General features: G+C 46.1%; 1 protein-coding gene and 1 long non-coding RNA gene across 4 annotated transcripts in view; both read left to right on the top strand.

The window, feature by feature from the left end:
- The window catches only part of LOC114486404 (uncharacterized), an 8,298-nt gene extending 297 nt beyond the window's left edge, over positions 1-8,001 (top strand). The window contains exons 2-4 of the long non-coding RNA XR_003680050.2: positions 3,895-4,076; positions 5,298-5,416; positions 7,647-8,001. This is a non-coding gene — a long non-coding RNA (uncharacterized lncRNA). The remainder of the gene's footprint in view (positions 1-3,894; positions 4,077-5,297; positions 5,417-7,646) is intronic.
- A 914-nt stretch (positions 8,002-8,915) lies between these two features.
- On the top strand, positions 8,916-13,258 carry OXSM (3-oxoacyl-ACP synthase, mitochondrial). Of its 3 annotated transcripts, none has more exons than XM_028490344.2 (3): positions 8,916-8,958; positions 9,486-10,600; positions 12,768-13,258. In XM_028490344.2, the coding sequence occupies exons 2-3, from the start codon at positions 9,621-9,623 to the stop codon at positions 13,168-13,170; spliced, it is 1,383 nt and encodes a 460-aa protein (XP_028346145.1). In that variant the 5' UTR covers positions 8,916-8,958; positions 9,486-9,620; the 3' UTR covers positions 13,171-13,258. The 3 variants fall into 3 exon arrangements, with proteins under 3 accessions (XP_028346145.1, XP_007108843.1, XP_007108844.1); XM_007108781.4 differs by having other exon boundaries at positions 8,948-9,046; XM_007108782.4 differs by lacking the exon at positions 8,916-8,958 and adding an exon at positions 8,982-9,051.
- The last annotated feature ends 11,735 nt before the right edge of the window (positions 13,259-24,993 follow it).

Here is a 24,993-nt window from a genome sequence, read left to right on the forward strand (position 1 = left end):
GGGGGCTGGTCTCCAGGGGGCGGGGACTAGTATCCGGGACCGGTGGGGTTCGTCTGGGAGGAGCTGGGGGCTGTTTGGGGCCGTTGGGGGCTTGGGCCGACAGGGGCCTGGGTGTCAGGGCCTGGGGGCTTCGATCAGGCGGGGGTGTGGGTCTTGGTCGTCCGGACCGAGGGGCTTTGCCCATGTGTGTCTGGTGGTCGGGGCCGCGGGGTGGGGTGGAGGGGCGGGGGTTTCGCGCAGGGGTAGGGGTTGCTGGCTGGTGCATCGCAGGAACCCAGGTTCCTCGGCGCCCCGGGGCCGGCCTCAATAGATCCAGCCAGACGGTGGGGAAATCCCCTATATTCCAACCACCCCTTTGCCCCCAGATGAAACTATTCTACAGCTTCCTCCTCGCAGATGGTCAGGCCTTCCTAAGTAAATGTGGATGAAAGGCCCCAGAGGGAAGCAGAAAACCACGTTCAAAACCAAACACATAAACTCTGCTGGGTTTCTCCTATATGGATTTTTTTGGAATTAGATAAATGATTGAAAATCTTTTGCATAAGTCCCAGCTCAGAGAATATGATGCCTCTGTAAAGAAGTTTTTTTTCAAAACTGCAGTTTGCAACATACTGGGTTGTGGACTCTACTGACCAAAGTAAAACACATATCCAATAACGACAAAGTAGAATGGAATGGAGGGGAAAGGAAAGACAGCAAAATTATGCATCCCATATAGTAAGTGTACGTATTGTGACTGTTTTGCAGGTAGATCCTGTGATCAGTGTCCTTTATTCCTCTTAAAAGAAGAATCCTAACCTCTTTAATCCATCAGCTACCTCTCCATGACCTTGAAAGTGTACTTTACCAATGCCTTCTTTCTTTTCCAAACCTCAACAAATGTTTTTCTTGACACTATATATTTTTAAAAGTTGTTTGCCTAAGTAGCTTCTTTGAATGTTCTTGATGCTTTATCTTCAGTTTGCTTTTTAAATTTGAAATTTTCTTCCAATATCTCTGAGCAAGACCCTGAGCAATAACCACCCACTTCAGTTACCATTCACTTGCCAGATATATGTGAGAAGTTTTTAATAAATATGTAGGTTTTTTGACCAGCTTCCAAGAATAATGCGTTTAACTGATAGTGTGTTGCTAGCTGCTGTAACTGAAATTTTCAGTGACTTAACATGAGAAATTTCTTTCTCGTTCATACAAGAGGTATCATTTGTCAGTGAGCAGCTTTCCTCCAGATAATGATTCAGGGCCCCAGGCTCCTTTCATCCCATAGAATAGAGGTCAACAAACATTTTCTATAAAGGGCCAAATATTAAATGTTTAAGGGTTTGTGGCCATAGGGTCTCTGGTTCAACTATTTAACTCTGCCTTTGCAGTTGTAGTTCCATAGGCAATACAGTTTGCCCTTGAACAACGTGGGCACCAACCCTCCAAGCATTCAAATTCTGTGTATAACTTCCTCTGTATATCTGAGGTTCCACTGTATCTGTGGTTCTGAATCTGAGGTTGCAACTCACAGTGGACCGTGTAGCACTGTAGCATTTACTGTTGAAAAAAATCCACATATAAGTGGACCCATGCAGTTCAAACCCGTGTTGTTCAAGGGTCAACTGTACTTAAAAATGAATGTGTATGGGTATGTCCAATGAAACTATTTACAAAAACAAGCAGCCTTCTGGATTTAGCATGTGGTTTGCTAACTACTGCTATATGGCCACAGACTTCTGCATTTAGTTAGTGGTTGGGCAAAAAGATGGCATACCTGCTTCTTAACCACATGGGCCTAGAAATGACAAACAGCGTTTTCTCTACTGTATCGTTAGTGAAAATGAAGCCCCATCTAGATGAAAAGGGGGTTGGAGACTGGGAAATGTAGTCCTTAGCTGGACAGGCACCACCCACAACTCTGGGAATTGTGGGATGGGAGGTAGGAGGCCTGGGATGTAACTAGCTGTCTGTATCACAAACAGTTCCCCTTGAGTTTCTTCTTTCCATCAGCACACTCATTTATTCTTATAATAATTGTATAAGGTTATCATATACTATCTAGTATTGATGACTTTTTTTAAGGCTACAGAACAATTTTTTTTCTTTTTCTTTCAAATAAACCCTTAGGAGGAAACCCAGTATATACAAAACACCAAAGTGGAGGCGCTCTAGAACTGAAGCAGGAGTGCTTGTGTGGTGGGGGAGGAATAGAATGTTATCAACTTAGCTTTCCCCTTGAGGAGATAATGGCTTTAAGGTACTTTTGTGAGGGACATACAACCACAGTGTGAAAACCAATGCCATAAAATTAATGCTGTTACAATAACGTACAGTCCATAAAATCATAGAAATCCTCATTTCAATGGTAATTCACTAAATTATTGTTTATTTTAATTCACCTGAAATTTAAATCCTTCCCAATTACTTTTTTTAAAAAAAATTATTTATTTTGGCTGCGTTGGATCTTCCTTGCTGCGCGCGGGCTTTCTTTTTAGTTGCAGCGAGCGGGGGCTACTCCTCGTTGCGGTGCACGGGCTTCTCATTGCAGTGGCTTCTCTTGTTCCAGAGCACAGGCTCTAGGTGCGCGGGCTTCAGTAGCTGTGGTGCACGGGCTCAGTAGTCGTGGCTTGCGGGCTCTAGAGCGCAGGCTCAGTAGTTGTGGTGCACGGGCTTAGTTGCTCCGCAGCATGTGGGATCTTCCCTGATGAGGGCTCAAACCCGTGTCCCCTGCATCGGCAGGTGGATTCTTAAGCACTGCGCCACCAAGGAAGCCCTCCAATTACTCTTTACTTTGAGTAACTACTCTCTCTCTTGGATACCACCATCTATGAAGCTATTAAGGGAATTTATTATAACAAGGGACTTGACTCATTCTTTTCCCTGTCTGCTTCTTCCACTCAAGTCAAGTTGAAAATATTTTGATTCTTCAGTTTCCTTTAGAAAAATTAAAGGTTTTAATCTAGTCAATCTCTTTATACCCACCATTGCTCCAAACACATAAAAGGATGTTCTAGTATTAAATCAGCTTTGAACTTCCTGTTCATTCACTTGATGTTTTTTTTTTTTTTTTTTGCTTCAAAATAATGAATTTCTTTTTAGGATTCCAGCTTTGTTAAGAACATCATCTTTAGAGTTGACATACGGTGGCACTATTCTTAAATGAAATAAAGATATAACTCACTGAAATTTCCCCAGGATAGGCTTTGTCATAAAAAAGAAAATGTTGGGACTTCCCTTGTGGCGCATTGGTTAAGAATCTGCCTGCCAATGCAGGGGACACGGGTTCAAGCCCTGGTCCAGGAAGATCCCGCATGCCACGGAGCAACTAAGCCCGTGTGTCACGACAACTGAGCCTGTGCTCTAGAGCCCACCAGCCACAACTACTGAGCCCGTTAACCACAACTACTGAAGCCAGCATGCCTAGAGCCCGTGCTCTGCAACAAGAGAAGCCACCGCAATGAGAAGCCTGCACACCTCAATGAAGAGTAGCCCCCACTCGCTGCAACTGCGCAGCAACAAAGGCCCAACTCAGCCAAAAATAAATAAATAAATAAATATATTTTTAAAAAATAATGTTGACCTCAATAAACGTTATTGGCAAGGAGAGGGGTTGAAGCCTCTCAGGAGTTGATGTGGTAGCTCACTACTGTGTGACTGCATTAAGTAATTAAGCAACTACTATCTATTGAGCACATGCTGTATGTAAAGCAGTCTGAGATGGATGACATAAGAAACTTTTAATCTAGTAGGAAGGACAAAATGAATAATAATACCTTACATACAGATAGCCCTTGAGTTGATGAAACAGAGTTACTGTGAAAAAAATCATTTGGTAAGAAATGCACAAAGTGGTATATGCATAAGGGTATGTGTTTATTAATTCATTCCATAATTCATTCATTCACCAAATAGTTATGAAGCCAAGGGCCATGCGCCACACACTGTGAAGCAGGGGAGGAGATGAGCACAGGCCCTGCCTTCATAAGAGTCATCGAGTTTGAGCACTGGTGAGACCAGCAGTATCGGCATCACCAGGGAATTGTCAGGATATTCTCAAGCCCCACCATTAAAGATGAGGCCCAGCAATGTGTGTGGTAAGCCCTTCAGGTGATTTTGGTGCACGGTAAATTTGGAGAACTATTAGTTTAGAAGAAGGAAAATTCCACTGTGGTTGCCGTTTCATGGAAGAAGAATTTGAAGAGAACCCTTAAATTGGGAGGTTAATGAGATGAGGAAGGGGAGGACTTCCCAGCTCTGGGAGGAAATGCCCCCAACACACACTTAATTAAGGACAGCATCCTAGCACTCTCTCCTCTGTGCCACTGCCTTAGTTCAGGGCTTCACCAGCCTTTATTTATTTATTTATTTAATATTTATTGGAGCATAGCTGCTTTACAATGTTGTGTTAGTTTCTGCTATACAGCAAAGTGAATCAGCCATATGTATACATATATCCCCTCTTTTTTGGATTTCCTTCCCATTTAGGTCACCACAGAGCATTGAGTCCCCTGTGCTATACGGCCGGGGCACGAACCCGCGTTCCCTGCATCGGCAGGCGGACTCCCAACCGCTGCGCCACCAGGGAAGCCCCTATATATACATATTTTTTACAGTGTTCATATTTTTATTTTTAAATTTTTATTGGAGTATAGTTGCTTTACAATGTTGTGTTAGTTTCTGCTATACAGCAAAGTGAATCAGCCATATGTATACATATATCCCCTCTTTTTTGGATTTCCTTCCCATTTAGGTCACCACAGAGCATTGAGTCCCCTGTGCTATACAGTAGGTTCTTATTATTATCTATTTTATACATAGTAGTGTACATATGTCAATCCCAAGCCCCCAATTCATCCCCCCCGCAGAGCCTCACCAGTCTTAACTCTCTTCCCCATGTCCACTCCCACATTCCCCAATACCCCTGCACATGCTGCAACGATGATCTTTCTAAACCACCCATCTGATCATGTTATTCTTCTGCTGAAACGTTTTCTATGGCTACCCCTTGCCCACATGTAACCGAGCAGGACCCTAGGAGGCCTTCCCAGAATAGACCTCCACCCACATCCTACACCTGCCTGTTGTCTGTAGAAAAACTTTAGTTGAAGAATAATCAGAGAAGTGAGAAAATGCAGAAAGAAAGGAAGACAATCAAGCAAGACAAAATAATAATACTTTAGCCATTAAACAGAGTCGAGGACCTTTAGTTCTTCCTCCAGGACTACAGAGAATATTCTGAGCCACATCCTTTGAGCTGTTTTGCAGGTACTGAAAACCCCACCAGGTGGAGGAAGTTAACTGTCTGCTGCCCACAGGCATGTAGACATCAGACCGGTTGGAACCAGAAGGTAGACGAGGCCGACTCCCCATTACCTCACCACCAACCAATCAGGAGAATGTCCTCTGGCTGACCACGCCCTGCTCCTTGAACACCGTAAGACTCCTCACTACCCCCTCCAGGGCGGGGCACACAGTCTTGAGGGCATTAGCCCACTGTGGCCCCCTTTCCCTGGCAAAGCAATTAAGCCATTTCTTTCTACTTCACCCAAAACTCTGTCTCCGAGATTTAATCTGGCACCAGTGTAGAGGCCAGGCCAGATTTCAGCAACACACACTCTACCGTCAAATGATGTCAGGAGTCAGGCAAGAAACTTGAATGTACTAAGTGGCTTTGTTCAGGACAAAAGAAGTAGGAGAGAGTCCGGCGAAGGGAATGAGAGAGTTTACCATTTCCTTCCTAGAGGAATTTAGATTCAATAAAAGAATGTTGCCGTCCATGTTAGACCAGGGCTGCCTGCATATCATTTCTGACCTACAGGATCAAATCCAAAGTCTTCTGCACAACATCCAAGACTTTTTCAGATCAGCCTCTGCTTCACTCTCAGGCTTTCACTGTTGCTTTGTCCCACACCTCACATCCAGCATTGGCCACATTGAACTACTACTAGCAGTTTGTGGAAGATATCAGGTAGCCAGGCCTTTGTTCTACTCTGTCAGGATGCCCTTTCCCACAAAATTTACTAGACAAACATGTACTCATTTTCAAGATGCAGTTCAAAGGTCAACTTTTTTGAAGGCTTTCCTGACTTTGGAAGGTAGTATTGACCCAGTTGTCTCCTTTGTATTATTATAATTCTGTCATATTCTTCTATTACAGCACCTGTTTCAGTAGCTTGCACATATTTGTCTCCATGGCTGTTTCCTTAGACTATGAACCTCCTGAAAGCAAGAACCATACCCTATTTATTTTCGTATGCCAGCTTCTAGCACAGCTTAGGAGGAAAATGAATGTTGAAGAAAAGAAAGTACAAGCAAAGATACAGAGATGAAAAAAGAAAAGCTGAAGTCAATCTAGAGATGATAAGATCACTACTGCTGTGTGTTGGGCTGCACCCTGAAGGCCTGCAAGCCCTGGGCTTACCCAGCTTCTTCAAGACAAAAGAAAGAGCCCAGAGTCAGTGACAGAGACACCAGTGGCTTAATGGATGGGGGATCTTACATGTCTGAAGCAAGGTCGTGGAGTGACACCCCACTGTCTGCAGCAGACGGTGGGCAGGACAGGGCGGCAGTCTTTGCTCCAGGGGGAGGGGGAGGGGGAGGTTACCAGTTATAGGGGAATTGATGTCAGGTTGGCTCATCAGTTACCAGCAGTGAGGCATGCCCCTCACTGCTTTTTTGATAAACTCTCACGTTACAGAGGTTCTGATCTAAAGATTAGAACAGTCACCAGCTGGGGCTGGTGGCAAGTCTGTAGAAAGGTCAGTCACGTGAGTAGCGTGTAGGTGAAGCAGGAACTGGTCAGGCAGGGGATGTACAGAGAGCAAGAGAACAGCCATCTTGGGTGGAAATCTATTTTAATAGAGAATGGGAACTATATCTGGAAAGATAGTTTTGAATCACATTACAAAAAATTTAAGTAAACATATGTCTGAACAAGAGGCTATGGCAAGTGGAGCCTTTTTGAAGATTCTGGTACTTTAGCTAAAACACCATGGTATTTTAACAAGGAATATGGTACTAAATCATACAGTATAGCTATTAGAATATCATAAAATCTCTCACCCCTTTCCAGACCAAAGGAAAGATCAGAGGTAGAAATAAAAATGAAGAGTCTTTTGGACTTTACTTTCCTACAATTTTTTTTTTCTGTTTTTTGGCCCCACTGCACAGCTTGCAGGATCTTAGTTCCCCAAACAGCGGAAGTGGGGAGTCCTAACCACTGGTCTGCCAGAGAATTCCCTCTACAATATTTTAATTGACTTGTCACTTCTTATCCAAGATAATTTTGTGATGTTACAAAAGAAAAAAGAACAGCATGTTAAAACTGTGTTTCATATGAGTTTGGCTTCAAAAAATATTTTAGGACTTTTCACACTATGATTTTAAAATATTATAGAGCCATGAAGAGAGGAGAGAGCAAGTTTGGGTACCTCTCACTCCTTAACTTTTAGTTGTATTTTATAACCACGTTTGTTTTAATTCCTCTTAAAGTAACTATCGTCATTGAAAGAAGGTCATCCTAAGAAGTGACTGAATAGGGCTTGGATCAAGGATGACTCAAGGTCATACTAGGGAACTGCTTTAGAAAAAGTCTATTTCCAGACACATTTAAATCCAGTTAGACTAACCAGGAAAAGCTAAGCTTCTCCCAAATTCTTCCCTAGATCTGGGAAAGAAGACAAAGCACTCTACTTGGAAGCCATCAAGAGGCACACTGTCCAGAAAGAAGCAAATATGCTGAGAGGTTCAGATGCAGGTTATATGGTCAATCCTTTATCTACAGAAGAAAGGAGGACACAAAACACACCTGGGTCAGCATGTGAGCAACAGATGGTCATCTAAACAAATACTACCTTGCTGATTTCTTGCTTTTTTATATTTTCATGTTATTTTTCCCTTGAGAGATTCACAGTGAGCTCTGAGCAAATAAAAGTTATTGAATTTTTCGAACACTTAGAAATAAATGTCTACATTCTTCTCTATTCTATTCTTGTCTCCATTCTTAGACAGTGGCTGTGATATTTTGAGCACTGCCCAGGAGCTGAAAATAAGTTTTAAAAAGTAAAAGTAACTTTATTATTACAAAAGCATTGTTTGTATACTATAGAGAAGATGATAAATAAAGCTAAGCAAAAATAAGGGGGAAAGGGAATCCCCTGGCGGTCCAGTGTTTAGGACTCCAGGCTTCCACTGCATGGGGCCTGGGTTCCATCCCTCGTCGGGGAACTAAGATCCTGCACACCACAAGGAGTGGCCAAAAAATTTAAAAAATTAAAAAATAAAATAAGGGAAAAACACCGCAATCATTATACTTGCTTGCAGACCAGACCCCGCCCCCAAGAAAACCTTTTTAAAAAAAAGAAAAAATACAAGTTACAACTTGGATCTTCTAAGAAATTATCAACATCTTTCCACATTAATAAATATTCACTTATAAGATTATTTTAAATGTCTGCACATTATTTAGATGTACCACAAAATAGACAACTGATTTCCTGCTGTTGGGCATTTCGGTGAGTCCTACTTTGCTATTATAAACAGCTCTGGGCGATACAGATATCACTGTAAGGATACGGTAACTTCTTTAATTCTTCCCTAGCATTCCGGGAGAATATGACGGAGTCTCTCTTCCCACAACAGGGGAATATTTGGGATTATTAGCAAAAGAAAAAAAAAGAGATCCCTTTTTGATACGCAAAAATGCTAGCTCCCCTCGTTACGTGCTCGTTCCCAAGTTATGCTGGAGTCGGTGAGGCGGCGGCCGGACTCTCCCCTCACCGTCTGACCTCCGCCAAGGTGACGCGGGGGAAGGGCGCCCAGCCCACAGGGCGCGCACGCCGGGCGTGCGCGTGCGCGCCTGTGCGGACGTGCGTGTGCGTGGATGTGCGCGGACGTGCGCGGACGTGCTGTGCGCGTGCGCACTCCCGCGTCGCGCGTGGGACTGCGGCTGCGCTGGCCGCCGGAGGCCGTGTGCAGGTAGTGGCTGCTGGCTCCAGTTCTCCTTCAGCCCTCCAGCTCCGAGTCGGGTCGGCGCTGCGTGAGGAGAGGGGTGTGGAGGACCCGGGTCAGGTGTCTTTTCCTCTCGCCACGCTTTCCTCCTCGGGTGTCTGGGGCGGTGCGGGGAGTTGGCCACACCCCCTTCCCTTCCCACCCCCCCCCGCCCTTGACCTTCGCGGTCCCCGAAACCGTGATCGAAAAAGTTCTCTCACCGCCACCCCAAAGAATAGGCCCTGAAGTGTGTTTTGTGCCACCAACACCTGAACTGTCTTTTGTAATAAGGCCTCGGTAATCCTGAAAATGGATGCTTTCCGCAGCCTATATCCGGCCAGGAGTGCCTGTATATTTTTCATTGTGAAGTTCTGTTGTGAATCGAATGAGTCGTCTTTTCAGCTCTTTATCTTGGAATGTCTGAGGGTACTGAGAGTCTAAAAAGGGTTGAGTCCGGACAGGTGGTTTGATAAGTAAAAGTGATGTAACGTTATTTTCTCTGCGCTCCTTAACAGCTCATACCAAGCACCCGAGAAAAACCACCTTGGATGTTTTTTCTTAGGCCTTTAAGGTATTTCAACAACAGTCAATACCTGCTGGGCGTGTCGTGGTCTGCTACGGGAACGTCTCTGATCCTCTGAGTCTCAACCATGCTGTCAAACGGCTTGCAAAGTTTCCTAAAAGTTACAAGCCCTCATCTAATACACACAAGGTTGTGCCAGCGATTGATAAGTGAAAGGAGGTTTTTCGGAACTGTGCCAGCACCCAGATTGCATAGGCGGGTTGTCGTTACAGGCATTGGCTTAGTGACTCCACTGGGCGTTGGCACTCAGCTGGTGTGGGATCGTCTTATCCAGGGAGAGAGTGGAATCGTTTCACTGGTCGGTGAAGAGTATAAGAGTGTCCCTTGCAGTGTTGCTGCTTATGTGCCAAGAGGTTGTGATGAAGGTCAATTCAACGCACAAAACTTTGTGCCCAAATCAGATATCAAGTCCATGTCTTCTCCCACCGTTATGGCCATTGGGGCTGCTGAGTTAGCCTTGAAAGATTCTGGCTGGCATCCTCAGTCAGAAGCTGACCAAGCAGCTACTGGTGTTGCAATTGGCATGGGAATGGTTCCACTTGAAGTGATTTCTGAAACCGCTTTGATGTTTCAGACGAAAGGTTACAGTAAAGTCAGCCCATTCTTTGTCCCTAAGATTCTGGTCAGTATGGCCGCAGGCCAGGTCAGTATTCGCTATAAACTCAAGGGCCCCAATCATGCAGTGTCCACAGCCTGTACCACGGGAGCTCATGCTGTGGGAGACTCTCTGAGGTTCATAGCCCACGGCGATGCTGATGTGATGGTGACTGGAGGTGCCGACTCTTGCATCAGCCCTTTGTCGCTTGCTGCGTTTTCCAGAGCCCGGGCTCTGAGCACAAACTCTGATCCGAAGTCGGCATGTCGCCCATTCCATCCCAAGAGAGATGGTTTTGTGATGGGAGAAGGTGCAGCTGTGCTGGTGCTAGAAGAACACGAGCATGCTGTTCAAAGAGGGGCTCGGATCTATGCAGAGATTTTGGGCTACGGACTCTCAGGTGATGCCAGTCACATAACCGCCCCTGATCCTGGAGGAGAAGGTGCCTTAAGGTAAAGACTGGTTGTTTGTTCACATTTCTTCAGGTAAGACTCTTTACTGGAGTCTCAACTTAGGGGAAACTGTAATATCTGGCCTCGGTGTACTATATCTCTGTTTTGTTCCCATTTTAGACTAACTAGTGTTTTTGAATTCTTTGTTTACCACGTTTGAAATATTTGAAAACGTGAGCATCCTTACAAAATCTGGATTTTTAGCGAAGGCCACTAACGTTGTGAAGAAGGCCGTGTGTGACTTTGCCACATTTTCATCCCTTCAGTTGTGCTTAACAGCCGTCAGGGTCAGGAGGCTCCCTTCTGCAGCCCTCCATCAAACCTGGACAGTACAGTTAGCACTTTGTCCTATGTGTACCTGGTCTCTGCTCCATTTCAGTAGGGTTCTGCTGCGACTTCTAATCTCCCAGGGATCTTACTAAAATGCAGGTTCTGACTCCGTAGGTCTAGGGTGGTGCTCGAGATGCTGCGTTTCTAACCAGCTCCTAGGTGGTGCTGATACTGCTGGTCTGAGGACCGCACTTGGAAAAGCAAGTTGCTTTTATTGTGGAAGAGGTAGTGAGTTAAGTTAAAAAACCCACAAAACAAAAGACCCCTCTGACACTAACATTATTTGTCAGTATGTTATTTCATAGGTTAGCCTGCTTAGATCATATTATATTTTTTTTTGTTTTTAGTTTTTTGGGTTTTTTTTGCGGTACGCGGGCCTCTCACTGCCGTGGCCTCTCCCGTTGCGGAGCACAGGCTCCGGACGCGCAGGCTTAGCGGCCATGGCTCATGGGCCCAGCCGCTCCGCGGCATGTGAGATCTTCCCAGACCGGGGCACGAACCCGTGTCCCCTGCATCGGCAGGCGGACTCTCAATCACTGCGCCACCAGGGAAGCCCCCTTATTATATTTTAACCAGTTAAATTAGCGAGGGGTTGGCAAGCCTTTTCTGTAAAGGAACAAATAATATTTTTGGCTTTGTGGGCCCCAAATATTATCCCAGCTACAAGCGTTTCTATCACAGCTACTCAGACTCTGCTTTGTAACTGAGAATAGCCATGGACAGTACGAAAATGAATGGGTGTGTTCCGATGAAACAACAGTTGACCCTTGAACAGCACGGGTTTGAACTACACGGTTCCACTTAATGGCGGATCTTTTTCGCTAAGTACATACTACAGTGCTACAGGATCCGCGGTCGGTTGAATCTGCGGATGTGGAATTGGGGGTATGGATGGCCAACGGTAAAGTTATAGGGGCATTTTCCACTGTGTGACGGGTCAGCACCCCTAAGCCCCAGTTTGTTCAGGGGCAACTGTGTTTACAAAAACAGCATCTGGCCAGGGTCATAGTTCACCGACTCCTGAATTATATTTCTGAGTTTTAGTGAGTGTTGCTGGTGCTGGAAATGTCAAGCCTAGTAGTCAGTTAGATGAGGAAATAGTTATGTTTAGGTGAAACCTTACAGCATGCTTCAGGTTATACTCTGAGCTGCCTCTTAAGGAAATGTATGCAGCCCAGAGATCAACAACTAAAAAAAAGGGTGTTAACATCCAGAGGTTTTCCCAGAGAAGTGTTTTATTTTTGGATTTGTTTCTCTTGGGGTTTGGCTTTGTATTTCTTCATTTATTTAGAATTCTCATAGCCTGAATAGACAATTTATGAAAGGGTATTTGAGCCTTAAAGTAATAAGACAGACATTTTTTAGATTATTGGGACATATTCCAAGTTTTACATTTAAATGTGAAAGAAAACATTAAAGCATAGTTATAAATTTTTTTCTCCACGTTTTAACTCTACAACACACCCCACTGATAAGAAATTCCTAGAAGAGAAATTATTCTAGGCCTGAGTCTATGTGGCTTTTTCCTCAAGGAAGAAAGGACAATTCAAATAAAATGGAAATACATTTTATTAGAGATTGTAAAATCCATAGGTTTGTATGTTTATGTCATGGTGATGAATCAGTCCAGGGTACTGGGGGTGCCTTGTTATTCCCATGCAGACAGCATTCCAACTCACATGGTAATCCAAGATGCTGTTCTGTCATTAGAGCATAAAGGGTTCTTTTCATCCAGTGTACTTGGATATTTCTTTTTCGTAAGCCATACAGACAATGAATACCTTGCTAAAATTAGATGTCGTTCCGATAAGTTCAGTTGCTTTTCTCATTTTATTAGATGTATGGCTGCTGCTATAAAAGATGCAGGTGTACAGCCTGAAGAGATATCCTATATCAACGCACATGCTACTTCCACACCGTTGGGAGATGCTGCTGAAAACAAAGCCATCAAACATCTTTTCAAAGAGCATGCCCACGCCCTTGCCGTTTCCTCCACCAAGGGAGCCACGGGACACCTGCTGGGGGCTGCTGGGGCCGCTGAGGCAGCTTTTACCTCCCTGGCTTGTTATCATCGAAAACTGCCACCTACTTTAAACCTGGACTGTACAGAACCAGAATTTGATCTCAATTATGTTCCACTCAAGGCACAGGAATGGAAAACTGAGAAAAGATGTATTGGACTCACGAATTCCTTTGGTTTTGGTGGTACAAATGCAACACTTTGTATTGCTGGCATGTAGGACAAATCATTTGTCATTAAATATTGATTTTTTTTACCTGTTATAAACTGCATTGAGAAATAATATGTTTATGTAAGTGCATATTTTTATATATCAGTATCCAGATACGCTTTATCTTTGTCAGGGTTTCTCAGCCTTGGCACTGCTGACGTTTTGTGCAAGGTAATTCTTCGTTGGGGAGAGGGGAGCTGTCCTATGCGTCGTGGGATGCTTTACAGCATCCTAGTCTCTACCCGCTAGATTCTGGTAGCACCTCCTTCCGCAGTGGTGACAACTAAAAATGTCTCTAGACATATCCCCCTGTTTCCTGGGGAGGGGGGACAAAAGTGAGAAGGGAACAGCCTTCCCCATGTGTTAATGGGCTGCTCGTATTACCTTTGCTGCAGCACTTTATCCCCTACATGTGTAAGTCTCCAGTCATGTTCATTCAGTGGTAATCAGTCTTAATTCTCATTGGCGTATGGTTTGTTCAGTTGAAATTTATTGGGTGCTACCTGTGGACCTGGTTTTGTACTGGCCACCAGCAATAAAGTGATATGTCAGGAAAGGCTTCCTAAGGGTGAAAAGGTCTCAGCCAGGTTACAGGGGAAGGAAGGAAGAGTGTTCCAGCCAGGAGGCATAGTGTGGAACAGCTAGGAAATTTAGAGAAAACCTCAGGACCAAATGTAAATATTTCAATACTTATAGCCTGAGATGGGAGTAGGAGATAAAGCCAGAAGACCTGGTGGAAATCAGGTCACAAAGAACCTTATAAGTTCTGTTAAGGCAGTGAGAGTAATGGAAGCCATCTAAGGTTTGATGTGTTAAAGATGGTTTTGTAACGTGTCAAGTTGGCTAGGCTGAACCGCATTTCCCAGAATTCGCTCTACCGTATGTTTTTTGGATAGGGCTGGCCACGAGAGAGTCTTGTAGGAGATAGGCAGGGTGACATGAAGCAGCAACCATTTTGTAGCTCATGTGTGTTGTGGCTTTGCTGGCTGACTTCTTGAGGTGAGGCAGTGGCTGAGCCTGTAACTGCTGCACCCGCCCCTGGATCCTCCCCCAATTTTCCTGACTCCTGGGCCACATGAATGGCCCAGCTTCCACCCCATGACGCCAGGGTCAGAGGAAGCAAGAACTGACAGGGTGAGGTTCGTTCCTGTGGCTGTGCGTTCCAGCTGGTTGTTGGAACTTTACATCCATCTTCCCTTCCCAGTCGCCTGCCCCGGCGGACTTGAGTCTCCAGCAGCGGAGGAGAATAGGTGGACCTAACAGCCCTACAGAGACTGTTTAGCCGGTTCTTGTAACCGTGTAGGTCAGATCCCTGTAATAAGTATCTACATCTGTATCTCTCTTAGCAGTTCTCTTTCTCTGATTGAACCCTGACTGATACATGTGAAGAAGCATGGGAGTTGTTGGGAGTAACATAATCACATTTCCTTTTAGAAACATGACTCCAGCTGCAGAGCAAAGAACAGATTGGAGGGACGCTGGATTCCTATAAGGGAATCCAATCAGAAGGGGAGAGCAAAATCGAGGTAAGAAAAGATGGCGGCCTGAATGAAGCAGGATATTTTGACCCAAGGTTATTTTAAAGTTGAAAATCACATGAAAATCACGTTTGTTTTTTTTAGTCAGTTTTACTAAGGCACAATCTACATGCAGTAAATTGCACCCATTTCAAGTGTATGGTCAAATGAGTTTTAATAAAGGTGTTACACACACTCGAGGAACTACTACCTCAATCAGAATATAGAGCATTTCCATCTCTGCAGAAATTTCCTTGTGCCCCTTTGCAGTCAATCTCCCCAGCTGCAGAAGAACTTTCTGTCACTATAGATAAGGTTTGCCTTTTCTAGAGTTTTATATAAGTGGAGTCATACAGAATACTCCTTGGTTCCTGGCTTCTTTCTCTCAATTTTTTTGAGATTTATCCATATTATTATTTCCTCCTTTATTACTGATTTTAAAAAATTCTTTAATAGATATAGATACTTTTGGCTTTTAATCTTTCCCTAATCCCTACTCAGCTTATTTTATAACATTTTACTTAATCTCACTGTTATTTTTTAGATGGATATGTATTGCCTTTTGCACGGAAGACAAGGATTTAAAATTTTTTCTAAAACTGATAGCTTCTGAAGTGAAGAATCCTTCCTTTGAAAATTACAAATATACAAGGATACAGTTGTATAAAGGATATACAGTTGACCCTTGAACGACATGGGTTTAAACTGATACCTGGATTACGGGTACATTTATGCAAGGATTTTTTTCCATAATAAATCCTACAGGACTACACGATCCACAGGTTGGTGGAATCCACAGATGCAGAACGAGCGATACGGAGGGTCAACTGTAAAGTTATACACAGATTTTTGATTGCACACTAGGGAAGCGGGGTCAGCACCCCCCATAGCCACGTTGTTCTAGGCTCAACTGTGTATATATGTGTATGTGGTGTATGTAGATAGACATACAACATAGACATGTGTACATCTATATATACACACATTACTGAGAATATTGAACTGGTAGACATTTGACAATTTGACAAATTTGACAATTTTTTTCTGTGGTCTAGTGCCAAGAGGATATGACTCTTTTTGCACCCAAAGACCCTCCTCTCCCCCTGGGTCTTTATGTTTAAGGAAAAGAGTAGACCACTGAGGGTAATCAGTAATAACAGTTAGCTTTAATTTTAATTCAGGTCCCCTGAGAAGCAGACACCAGAAGAGGACTTCCTGTGCAGGAAGTCTTCTGGGGGAAAGGCCTGTGAAGGATGAAGGGTGAGTGGAGAGGGAGCAAGAGAAGACGGGGGCCCCTCTGACCGTGGTGAGAGTCTGACACCCGCCAGCGGGGCACAGGGATGAAGGGGGTGGGTAGGAAGGTCTCAGATGGAGGTCCCACCCTAAGAGAGATTTGGCCAGGCCGAAGGGCCAAATCGACCGAGAATCTCATGTTGAAGGAGTTCCAGGACCCTCAGGAGTGCACCTGCATTAGTGCCCCCACTGTGGTCGGCAGCAGTGCTACTAGGGCACAGCCGGAGACCTGAGCTGTGCGTTTTTCGTGGCCAGTATGCTGCACCCCTTGCACCACAGCGATCTACTTCTGCAAGCAAGTTTAGGGGGCAGGTCCTCCGTGAGTTCTGTGGGCCTCTCTTTCTGAGGGAGAATTTAGAAGAGGGAAGTGAGTGGTGCAAGCAGTAGCCCCTGATCCTGCATTGGTTTCAGGTGCATACTTGTTGGTACCCATCCTCTCCCTAAGCCACTGTTCATTCCAAATTCCCCTCACCCTCAGTGATTATCTTGGCAGGCTTTGGCGGCTTCCCTGGTGGTGTGGCTCAGAACCTTTAGTCCTGAAAGGCTGAGCCCTTGGCAGTCATACCACGCTCTCTTCGGACAGCGGTTGGAGCTGTGTCTGAGGCACGGATCAGGAAGCCAGCGGATACCAGGAGGCACCCAAGCAGACCACCGGGATTCCATACACATGCTACCTTCCCTGGCTGGTCAGGGTCACATTCCACAGCCGGCATGCTGACGTTCTGGTCCCTGGGCACAGGGAGGCCAAAGTGTCCCGGCTGTAATGAGACACTTGCTGTGGCCCCTGGTAAGAGTGTGCATACCCTCTGGAGATCAGAACTTTTAATGCGGCAGAGCTCCGAGTGGCAAGGATGGAGAGCATGAAATTCCTCACTGTGATTGGATCACTGGGAGTGATGGTAAGTGCGGCCACTCCTGTTCCCCACCCCGCTTTGTTTCTGGACCCGTGTGTTGTTCTTACTGGGGACTTAGCCCCGTATAGAAGTCTTTGATTTAAGCATATACTGCATCCCGAGGATGGCCCCACACCCATTCAGGAGGTTGCCTCTCAGCTGGTCATTCAGGGGTGCCTTTGGAAGGCAGTTCATCCTTCTAGGAGGCTGGCTGCTTCTGCATGGTATGATGGGTCATACAACCCAGGGATCCCGTGTCATTGGCCTATGCCCACGGCCCGTCTTTGCTGTGAAGTAGGTCCCCTGCTCAGTGTTGGAAGAGGTCATCAGGAGGATGTATATCACAGCAATAACCAAATTTCCTTGCCAATTGCATTATAATGAGCTCTCATCAGATCTTCAATCTTGGCCATTTTAAAGTCTTCTGTCATTTACAGACTTTTATCATGCTCTGATGCTTTTGCAAAAGTGTTCCTGTAAGAGTGCTTCATCTTCAAGATTTGTGGCAGAGTATAGCTTTCTGATTACTAAGATCATACTACTAAACTGAATAAGAATTTGCAGAACTCTAATGGAAAAACTGATGAGGATGACTATAATTTTTATGATTTTTTTTAATTGGAAACATTGTTGATCCTTTTATGTTTTGTTTTTCCAGGTTTAAGAGAAACAATTTTCTCTTAAGCTATCAGCAGTTTACTAACATGTACCATTGTGAACAAAGAGGAAACGTTCATCTTTTCCTCCCAACCTGACCCCTCCAGAATTCAGAAAGTTTTAGAATGAGCATTCTTATTTTCATGGCAATATAGTTATTTGCATAAGTTCAACAAGAATCTGTTCATCTTGTAACAGGAATGAATTGCAGCAGCCAGGGGTTTGAACTCAGCATTTGGCTGGTGACCACTCATGAGCTTCAGCCGTTAACCCTTTGCCATGACAGTTGGGCTGATCTAAAGGGATTAACCCTGTGGTTTGAACAGCAGAGTCAGGAGGTGGATGTTCATGAATAAACCCTCGCTGAGGCAGGATGTGTGGAGAGACGTTTCGGTTCACCTGCAAGAGGCTGAGGCCATCCTCACTGGCTTCCATCTCCCGGCTCATGAGGCGCTGACACCCCCTGGCAATCAGGAGGCTGATGTCCTAGCTCGGGTACCAGCCCTGGTAACTGACCCTTCAGTAGATTCATCAGTAGATGGGGTGCATAGGAAGGGCAGCCACCGTAGCACCAGGGTGGGATGGCGTATTGCCAAGACCCTGGATTGCCCTTGAAATACAGTGAGTTGGTTCATGCAGCAACAGCGTGTCCTGTGTGTTCTAAACGGTGCCCAGGGCAGCTACCAGAGGAGTCTGGGTCTACCCCCTGGAGTTCCCTGCCAGCGAGGGGTTGGCAAATTGATCGTATTGGCCCCTTCCCTCTGAGTGAGGGTTCTAAATATGCCTTGGTTCCTGTGGACACTGCATCTGGCCTAACCCAAGCTTTCCCCTGTGGCTGCACGAACCAGGGGCTGCCACCCTTAGGTGATTAGAGAAGCTGAGTGCCCTGTACTGATACCCTTGTCAAATAGTGATCAGAGATCCCATTTCAAGGGCCATGCTGTGCAAGACTAGGCAGAGGAACATGACATTGAATAGAGGGTTCATCTCCCCTATAACCTGCAAGCAGCAGATTAAATTACTAACAGGTCAAACCACCTTGGCTGGGTGGACTAAGCCACTGTCCCAGACTTTATACATTTGAGTGATCAACCAGTAGGGACTGTGGCCCCATGTGCCAGTCCGGGGCCCCCTGCCGAGACCCTCAACACCATAAAGTATGGAAGTGTCGGGGGGTAGCAGTGCCCTGACACCACGGATCAATGTGGTGTGCTGCTGAGAACACCCGGCCCCCTCAAGCCCGGGACGGGTGTCATGTGCTGGAATTTGCAGTGGGACGTCCCACCAGGAGAGGAGAGTTGCTCCCTGCCCCTGCGGGAGGGGGTCTCCACCGGGACCCCGTTGTCCTGCTGCCAGCTGTGACCTGATTGGAGCGTGCACCATTGAGAGGGGGGAGGGGGATGGGGGCTCCTGCTTTGACATAGCCCACCCCCGGTCCATCCCTCACTCCTGACACTGCTGCCTTCCCGGCCAACATGTATGGCCAGCACAACTGGGTCAAGGTCCTAAAGCTGCCCACCTCCCTCTGCTGGAGGCCAGGCGGGCCCATTCTCTTTTCCACTGGTACCATCATGTGGCCGCCATCTTCGTTCCTCCATTGGCCTGGAGGTTGTTCTAGCTCATACACAAGGCCTCACTACGTTCACCCAGCAAGCCTTAAATGATAGCTGGCAAAGCCTGCCCCTAGCACCCTGAACTGTCTCTAGTGAGAAAAGCCATCCTCCAAAATAAAATGGCCTCGGACATTACCACTGCCTCACAAGGAGGCCCCTGTGTGTTATCCAGACAGAATGCTGTGTGTTCACACCTGAGGGTCTGTTAATGTGTCTTCTTTATTAAAGCACATGGGGACTCAGGAGAGCGCTCTGAGTGATCCACTGTCCCCAGCCTAGGACATTTAGTGAATCAGTGGTTTGGATCATGGGGCTCTTGGTGGGAAAAGTTGTTACTTATTTTGGGAGTCATTATGTTGATCTGTGTTTTCTCTTGCCTGTGCCTATGTTGCTACAGTGTAGCCAGACAGCTGCCAAACAGGCCATCTCGTTGCTAGTGAAACCGCTTTTGGACCTCTCAGAGCCATTGTGGACGGGCTGGGGGGTGGTGAGAGACTGTAGGAGCGGAGGGACCGGGAGGGCTGGAGTGTCTGGGGAGGTCATTGAGAGGTTGCGACCGCTGGTTGACCCTGGAGCTGGCCCCGGGCAATGGGAGGCTCCACAATGCCTTGCCTGTCCTTGAAATGTACCTTCCGCCCACCACTCCCGCAGTGGGAGTTGTTTGCAAGGACGCAGCCTTGAGAGAGCGGTGTGGTGTTGAGACTATCTGGACTGAACACATGACTGAACCCAGTGAAGTTCTCTGTATGAACTTTAAGATTTGGTGGGTGGAGAGTTCTCCTCCTTTCTGGCGCCCAAGACAAGCCACCTGTGTAAGTTCCCTTGCTTATTACACCTGCCACCTACCTGCCTCTTTCTTTGGTCCCTCCTTGTCCTCCGTTTGTGGGGGCCAGGTTCAGATTTCTCCCGGGAAGCTCCTGAATTTTTGAGCCAACACTCAGAAGTTGTGTTGAAGGGAATCCATGCCTGTGGACCTGCAGACAGTGGTGCCGGCTGAGGCTCGAGGGCAGAAAGGGCAAACCCACACCTGAAGTTGGAATCTACACCTGCGAGGATGAACCACAGGTCCTCCTTTTGGAGCGTGGCTGGATGTGCAGAGGCAGCGGTAGCTAGATCCATCTTGGTAAGTAGGGATCCGCATTGTTGGGCCCATAGGTGGCCTTCATCTCTGCCACTGTGACTTCTTTCACAAGCCTTCTGTGTAAGTTCTGGGTGGCCAATGACAAAGGCTGATAGTGTCAACTGACAGAGTCATTTTGTCTACGTGGTCGCTCAGTGCCTCTACCATGTGAGTGTTTTCCGGTGGGTGTGAATGTGTGATACGAAAATCTGTACTCTCCATGGAGTGTCTGGGTGTTCGTCTGCATGCCTCTACTCCAGACCGTCTCATCTCTGGCCTTCCAGTTGTTTTCTTTCCAGACCCCTGACTAAAGGCCAGACCTTTGGCCACTGTCCAGAAATATTGATGTATTCTCCCTTCTTGGGCAATTTCTCCTGTACAAAGTGGATGACCAGATGCATTGCTTGCAGCTCTGCCCATTGGGAAGATTTCCCCTCACCAGTGTCTTTCAAGTGAACTTGCTGAAAGATAAACTGAGACATAGTAAACATTTTAAGAGTTTATTTGAATGTTTTTTGATTCGAATGGGCCAAACTGTGAGTGTTTAGGTGGCTTCACCAGCAGGAGCGCAGGGGCCAACCTGTAGAGAAAAGGAAGCAAAGCAAAGCAAGGACATATTGATTGGCTACAGCTTAAAGCCTAGTTGGCTGTTTGTGATTTGTTGTCCTTAGTTTCAATTTAATAACCTTGAGGCATTTCGGGCTTAGATGTTGGTTTGGTGACTTAGGCTGCCAGGACATGGGGGCCGCCTCAGTCTAACAGCCTCCTGTTTGATTAATTTAACACCCTGAATATGACTTTAATGCAGCTGCCACCTGTTTTCAACTTGAATTACTGCAAGGGATATTTAGGAGACAGAATCAGAGGATTTGGTAAATGATTCCCCTTGTCTTCCTTCCCAAATTCTTTGCTTCTCTCATAATCCTCTGTATTTTCTATCCCCTGCTAGAATATAAATTCCACCAGAGTAGGGATTTTTTTTTTTTTTTTTTGGCCATGTGGCATGGCCTGTGGGATCTTAGTTCCCCAACCAGGTGTTGAACCCAGGCCCCAGCTGTGAAAGCACTGAGTCCTAACCACTGGACCACCAGAAAGTCCCCAGAGTAGAGATTTCTGCTGCTTATTTCTCTGCTATAGTTCCTGGCACCTAGAAGAGTACCTGCACAAAGTGTGTCCCCAATAAACATTTGTTGGATGAACAAATGAGCGAATCTCAGAAAATTGCTCCACCGACCACAAGGCTAGTGGGAGGCAACTTGATGCCTGCCCTCCCCACTTTCCCCCATCTCCTTCTTCCAAAACTCCACCAGATTGTATCCCCAAAATATCCCCTGCACAGTGCTGCCCTTCACCTCCACTGCTGCTGTCGATCTCCCCGAGTTCCCACAAGAGCCAACTATTTGCTCTTCCTGTGCCCACTTTCCATTGCCTCCTGAGCACCATTCATTTTGTTAGGGAACCGCTGACTGAAACCACCCGCCTAGGCCGGGCATGATGATGACCACTTGCATGAGTTGTGTCACAACAGGAGGTCCCGATAAGGAACGTGGTGCTGCCACTGAAAACTAACTGGGAGAATTCAGGAGGGGCTGAAAACAGGAGGGAGGAGATGCCAGCCCATAATATGTCTGGCCAACCTCCCAGAATCCCTCACGTTGGAATCCATCTTGGCTGAGAGATGGGTGCACCACCCGGGAGGACCCTGAGTGATACCAAATATGGGCCAAGCAAGATGACTGGCCAGAGGCAACACGGAAACTAACCCATCACCATAAAACCCGAGACCGCGAGCCACGTGTCAGAGCCGTTCTCCTGGGTTCCTTTACCCCGCTGCTCTCTGCCCGGGTGCCGCTTCCCAATAAAGTCTCTTGCTTTGTCAGCACGTGTGTCTCCTCGGACAATTCATTTCTGAGGGTTAGACAAGAGCCCGCTCTCGAGCCCTGGAAGGGGTCCCCCTTCCTGCAACAGTTTTAGTCATAGCTGTCAAGTTGATCTTTTTATGATGTAAATGAGATCGTGCCCCTTCTCTGCTGGAAAGCTTCCAATGGCTGCCCTGTTTCACAGTAGATGAAAGGCAAACTCCTTACCACAGCATGTGATCTGGCCCTGACCCCCCTCCAATCCCACCTCATACTGCTTGCATTCAAGCCATACTGTGGTCTTTTTCTTCCTCAGATATACCAAGCTCCTTTCTGCCTCTGTCTTTGCTCTTCTCTTGTCCTTTTTCATTTATGTGCAAATTGGCTTGCTTCTGTTGTTCAGGTCCCAGCACAACTGCCTCTTCTTGGCGGAGCCTCCAATCTAAAGGAACCCCCTCTCTCCTTCCTAATCTCTCTCCATCCCAGAGCCCTGTTTTGTTTCTTTACATCTATCACTATCAGAAATGATGTCCTTTTTAAAATTATTTATTTATTTATTTATTTATTTTGGCTGCGCTGGGTCTTCACTGTGGCGCTCAGGTTCTTCGTTGTGGCGCGTGGGCTTCTCTAGTTGCGGTATGGGGGGTCTTAGCTCCCCGACCAGGGATCGAACCCCGGGCCCCCTGCATTGGGAGTGCAGAGTCTTAACCACTGGACCACCGGGGAAGACCCAATGATGTCATTTTAAAAATATTTTTTTCCGGGCTTTTTATTCCTCTGTTAGAATGTACACTTTATGAGAAGAGAAATCTTATTGATCTTGGGAAGAAAAATCGTATTCCCAGAATCCAGCAGAGCGTGTGGCACGCACACGTGTGCACACACACACCAACACAAAGAGAAGAATGTTAGTCCTAACAGTGACTGAATATATCTGTTTCAGGAAGACGGTGAGGAAGACCAGTTCGTTCATGGTCGTAGAAAACCGAGAGGGTTGTCATTACCGTCTCGAGGAAGTTCAGGGGATGGCCCTCACGGCTGTCATGAGTGAGGGCTGCAGTGCTTTTCTCTGTCTAGTTACTAGAGGCTCAGCTTTGGTCTTTGAAACCAAGGAGGAGGGGTCATGGTTATCTTGGTAGTTTCTTTAGAATTGCTTAAAGGCAGTGTACCTTGAATTATAAAAGCCTACTTACGTTGTTTGAACAAAAATGCCTTTAGCTCAGGGTTCAGCCAGTTTTTTTTCTGTAAAGGGCTGGAGAGTTAATATTTTTGGCTTTACGGGCCACGTGGTCTCAGTTGCTGCTTCTCAGTCGTGCAGCTAGTAGTGCAAGGCAGCCATGAGCAATACTGAGACAAGTGAGAAGCGTGCAGGATTCCACCTGGAGGGGGCGCTGGAGTTGGGAGACAGATTTGACCAATGGGCTGTAGTTTCGTGACTCCTGCTTTAAGTCTTCAAGGAAGCTCATTCTCTGAAGTGTTTAGCCAGCTAACCTTTCTGTGCCCGTGGGGTGTCTAGAAATTTTGCAGCGTAAAATTAGAAAGCTGGATTTCCATCCTGGAATAATAACAATAATTATCATAGCAATAGCTAATGCTTATGTAGTATGTCAGGCAATATTTCAACTACCTTTCTTAACGTTTTTGCATTTAATCCTCACGATGTTACTGAACCAAACTTGGGTCCACTAGCCCATGCACAGTAAAGCCAATCTACTGACACCGAGTTGTGGTGAAAGAAAGTGCAGTGCTTATTGCAGGGCACCAAGCAAGGAGTCCAGGGCAGCTAGTGCTCAAAACACCTGAACTCCCCAATGGGTTTCAGCAAAGTATTTTTAAAGACCAGGTGAGGGGGGTGCAGGTTGCAGGGTATGTGATCAGCTAGTGCACAATTCTCTGATTGGCTGATGGTGAGGTCACAGGGCAGGATCACAGGGGTTAATATTATCAGTCCTTAGGCTCCAGTAGGCCTGGGGGCTGTGGGCTCAAGGTCATCAAGTAGGTAGCATCTTCCATTTGGTGGGGGATTTTGACATCTGTGAAACAACTCAGGAAGTGTGCATCACATACTGTTATCTAGGTACTTCAGAGAGGGGCTAAAGCAGAGGATATGGGGGAGGGGTCTGTCCCAGGAAGGCCCCATTGGATCCTGCTCGGTTACAACTATATAATTTAGGTAACATCATTGTCCCCATTTTATGGATAAGGAATTTGAAATTTAGTGAAGTTAAAAAGCTGGTCTGAAGTCACACAGTCAAAAAATGGCACAGCGGGGACTCACGAGTGTCTTCCGACTCTAAAGAGCAGACTTTTACCCTCATGAATATACCACCTGCCCAAAGAGCAAGGATTGAGGCTCTACCAAGGGAAATCTCATAGGCAGGGGCAGAGCCAGCTCTTTTGGACCTTGTTCTGAATTGGGAGGAGGAATAATGCAGTTTCCTGAACATCTCCTTTTGTTTCTTTGGAAAGATGGCACCTGTTTTGTTTTTGCAGGTACTGACACATTAAATTAGAATATATAAAGACGGATAACCAAACCCCAACTTGAAAATCAAAATGATCCTTCCCTAAGTACATATATTCTACTCTTTCCAGGTTTAATATTAGTGTATCTTTATAATTAAAAAAGTCATCATAGTATCTTAAGGGAAGGACCTATTAATTTATTGGTTAAAAACACTGATGGTATATTTTTCATATACCATCAGATGGTATGTGATATATGCTCATTTAAAAAAATTAAAGCAGGGCTTCCCTGGTGGCACAGTGGTTGAGAATCCGCCTGCCGATGCAGGGGACACAGGTTCGTGCCCCGGTCCGGGAAGATCCCATATGCCGCGGAGCGGCTAGGCCCGTGAGCCATGGCCGCTGAGCCTGCGC

Source organism: Physeter macrocephalus, chromosome 1 (assembly GCF_002837175.3).
Source record: "Physeter macrocephalus isolate SW-GA chromosome 1, ASM283717v5, whole genome shotgun sequence".
Taxonomy (NCBI): domain Eukaryota; kingdom Metazoa; phylum Chordata; class Mammalia; order Artiodactyla; family Physeteridae; genus Physeter; species Physeter macrocephalus.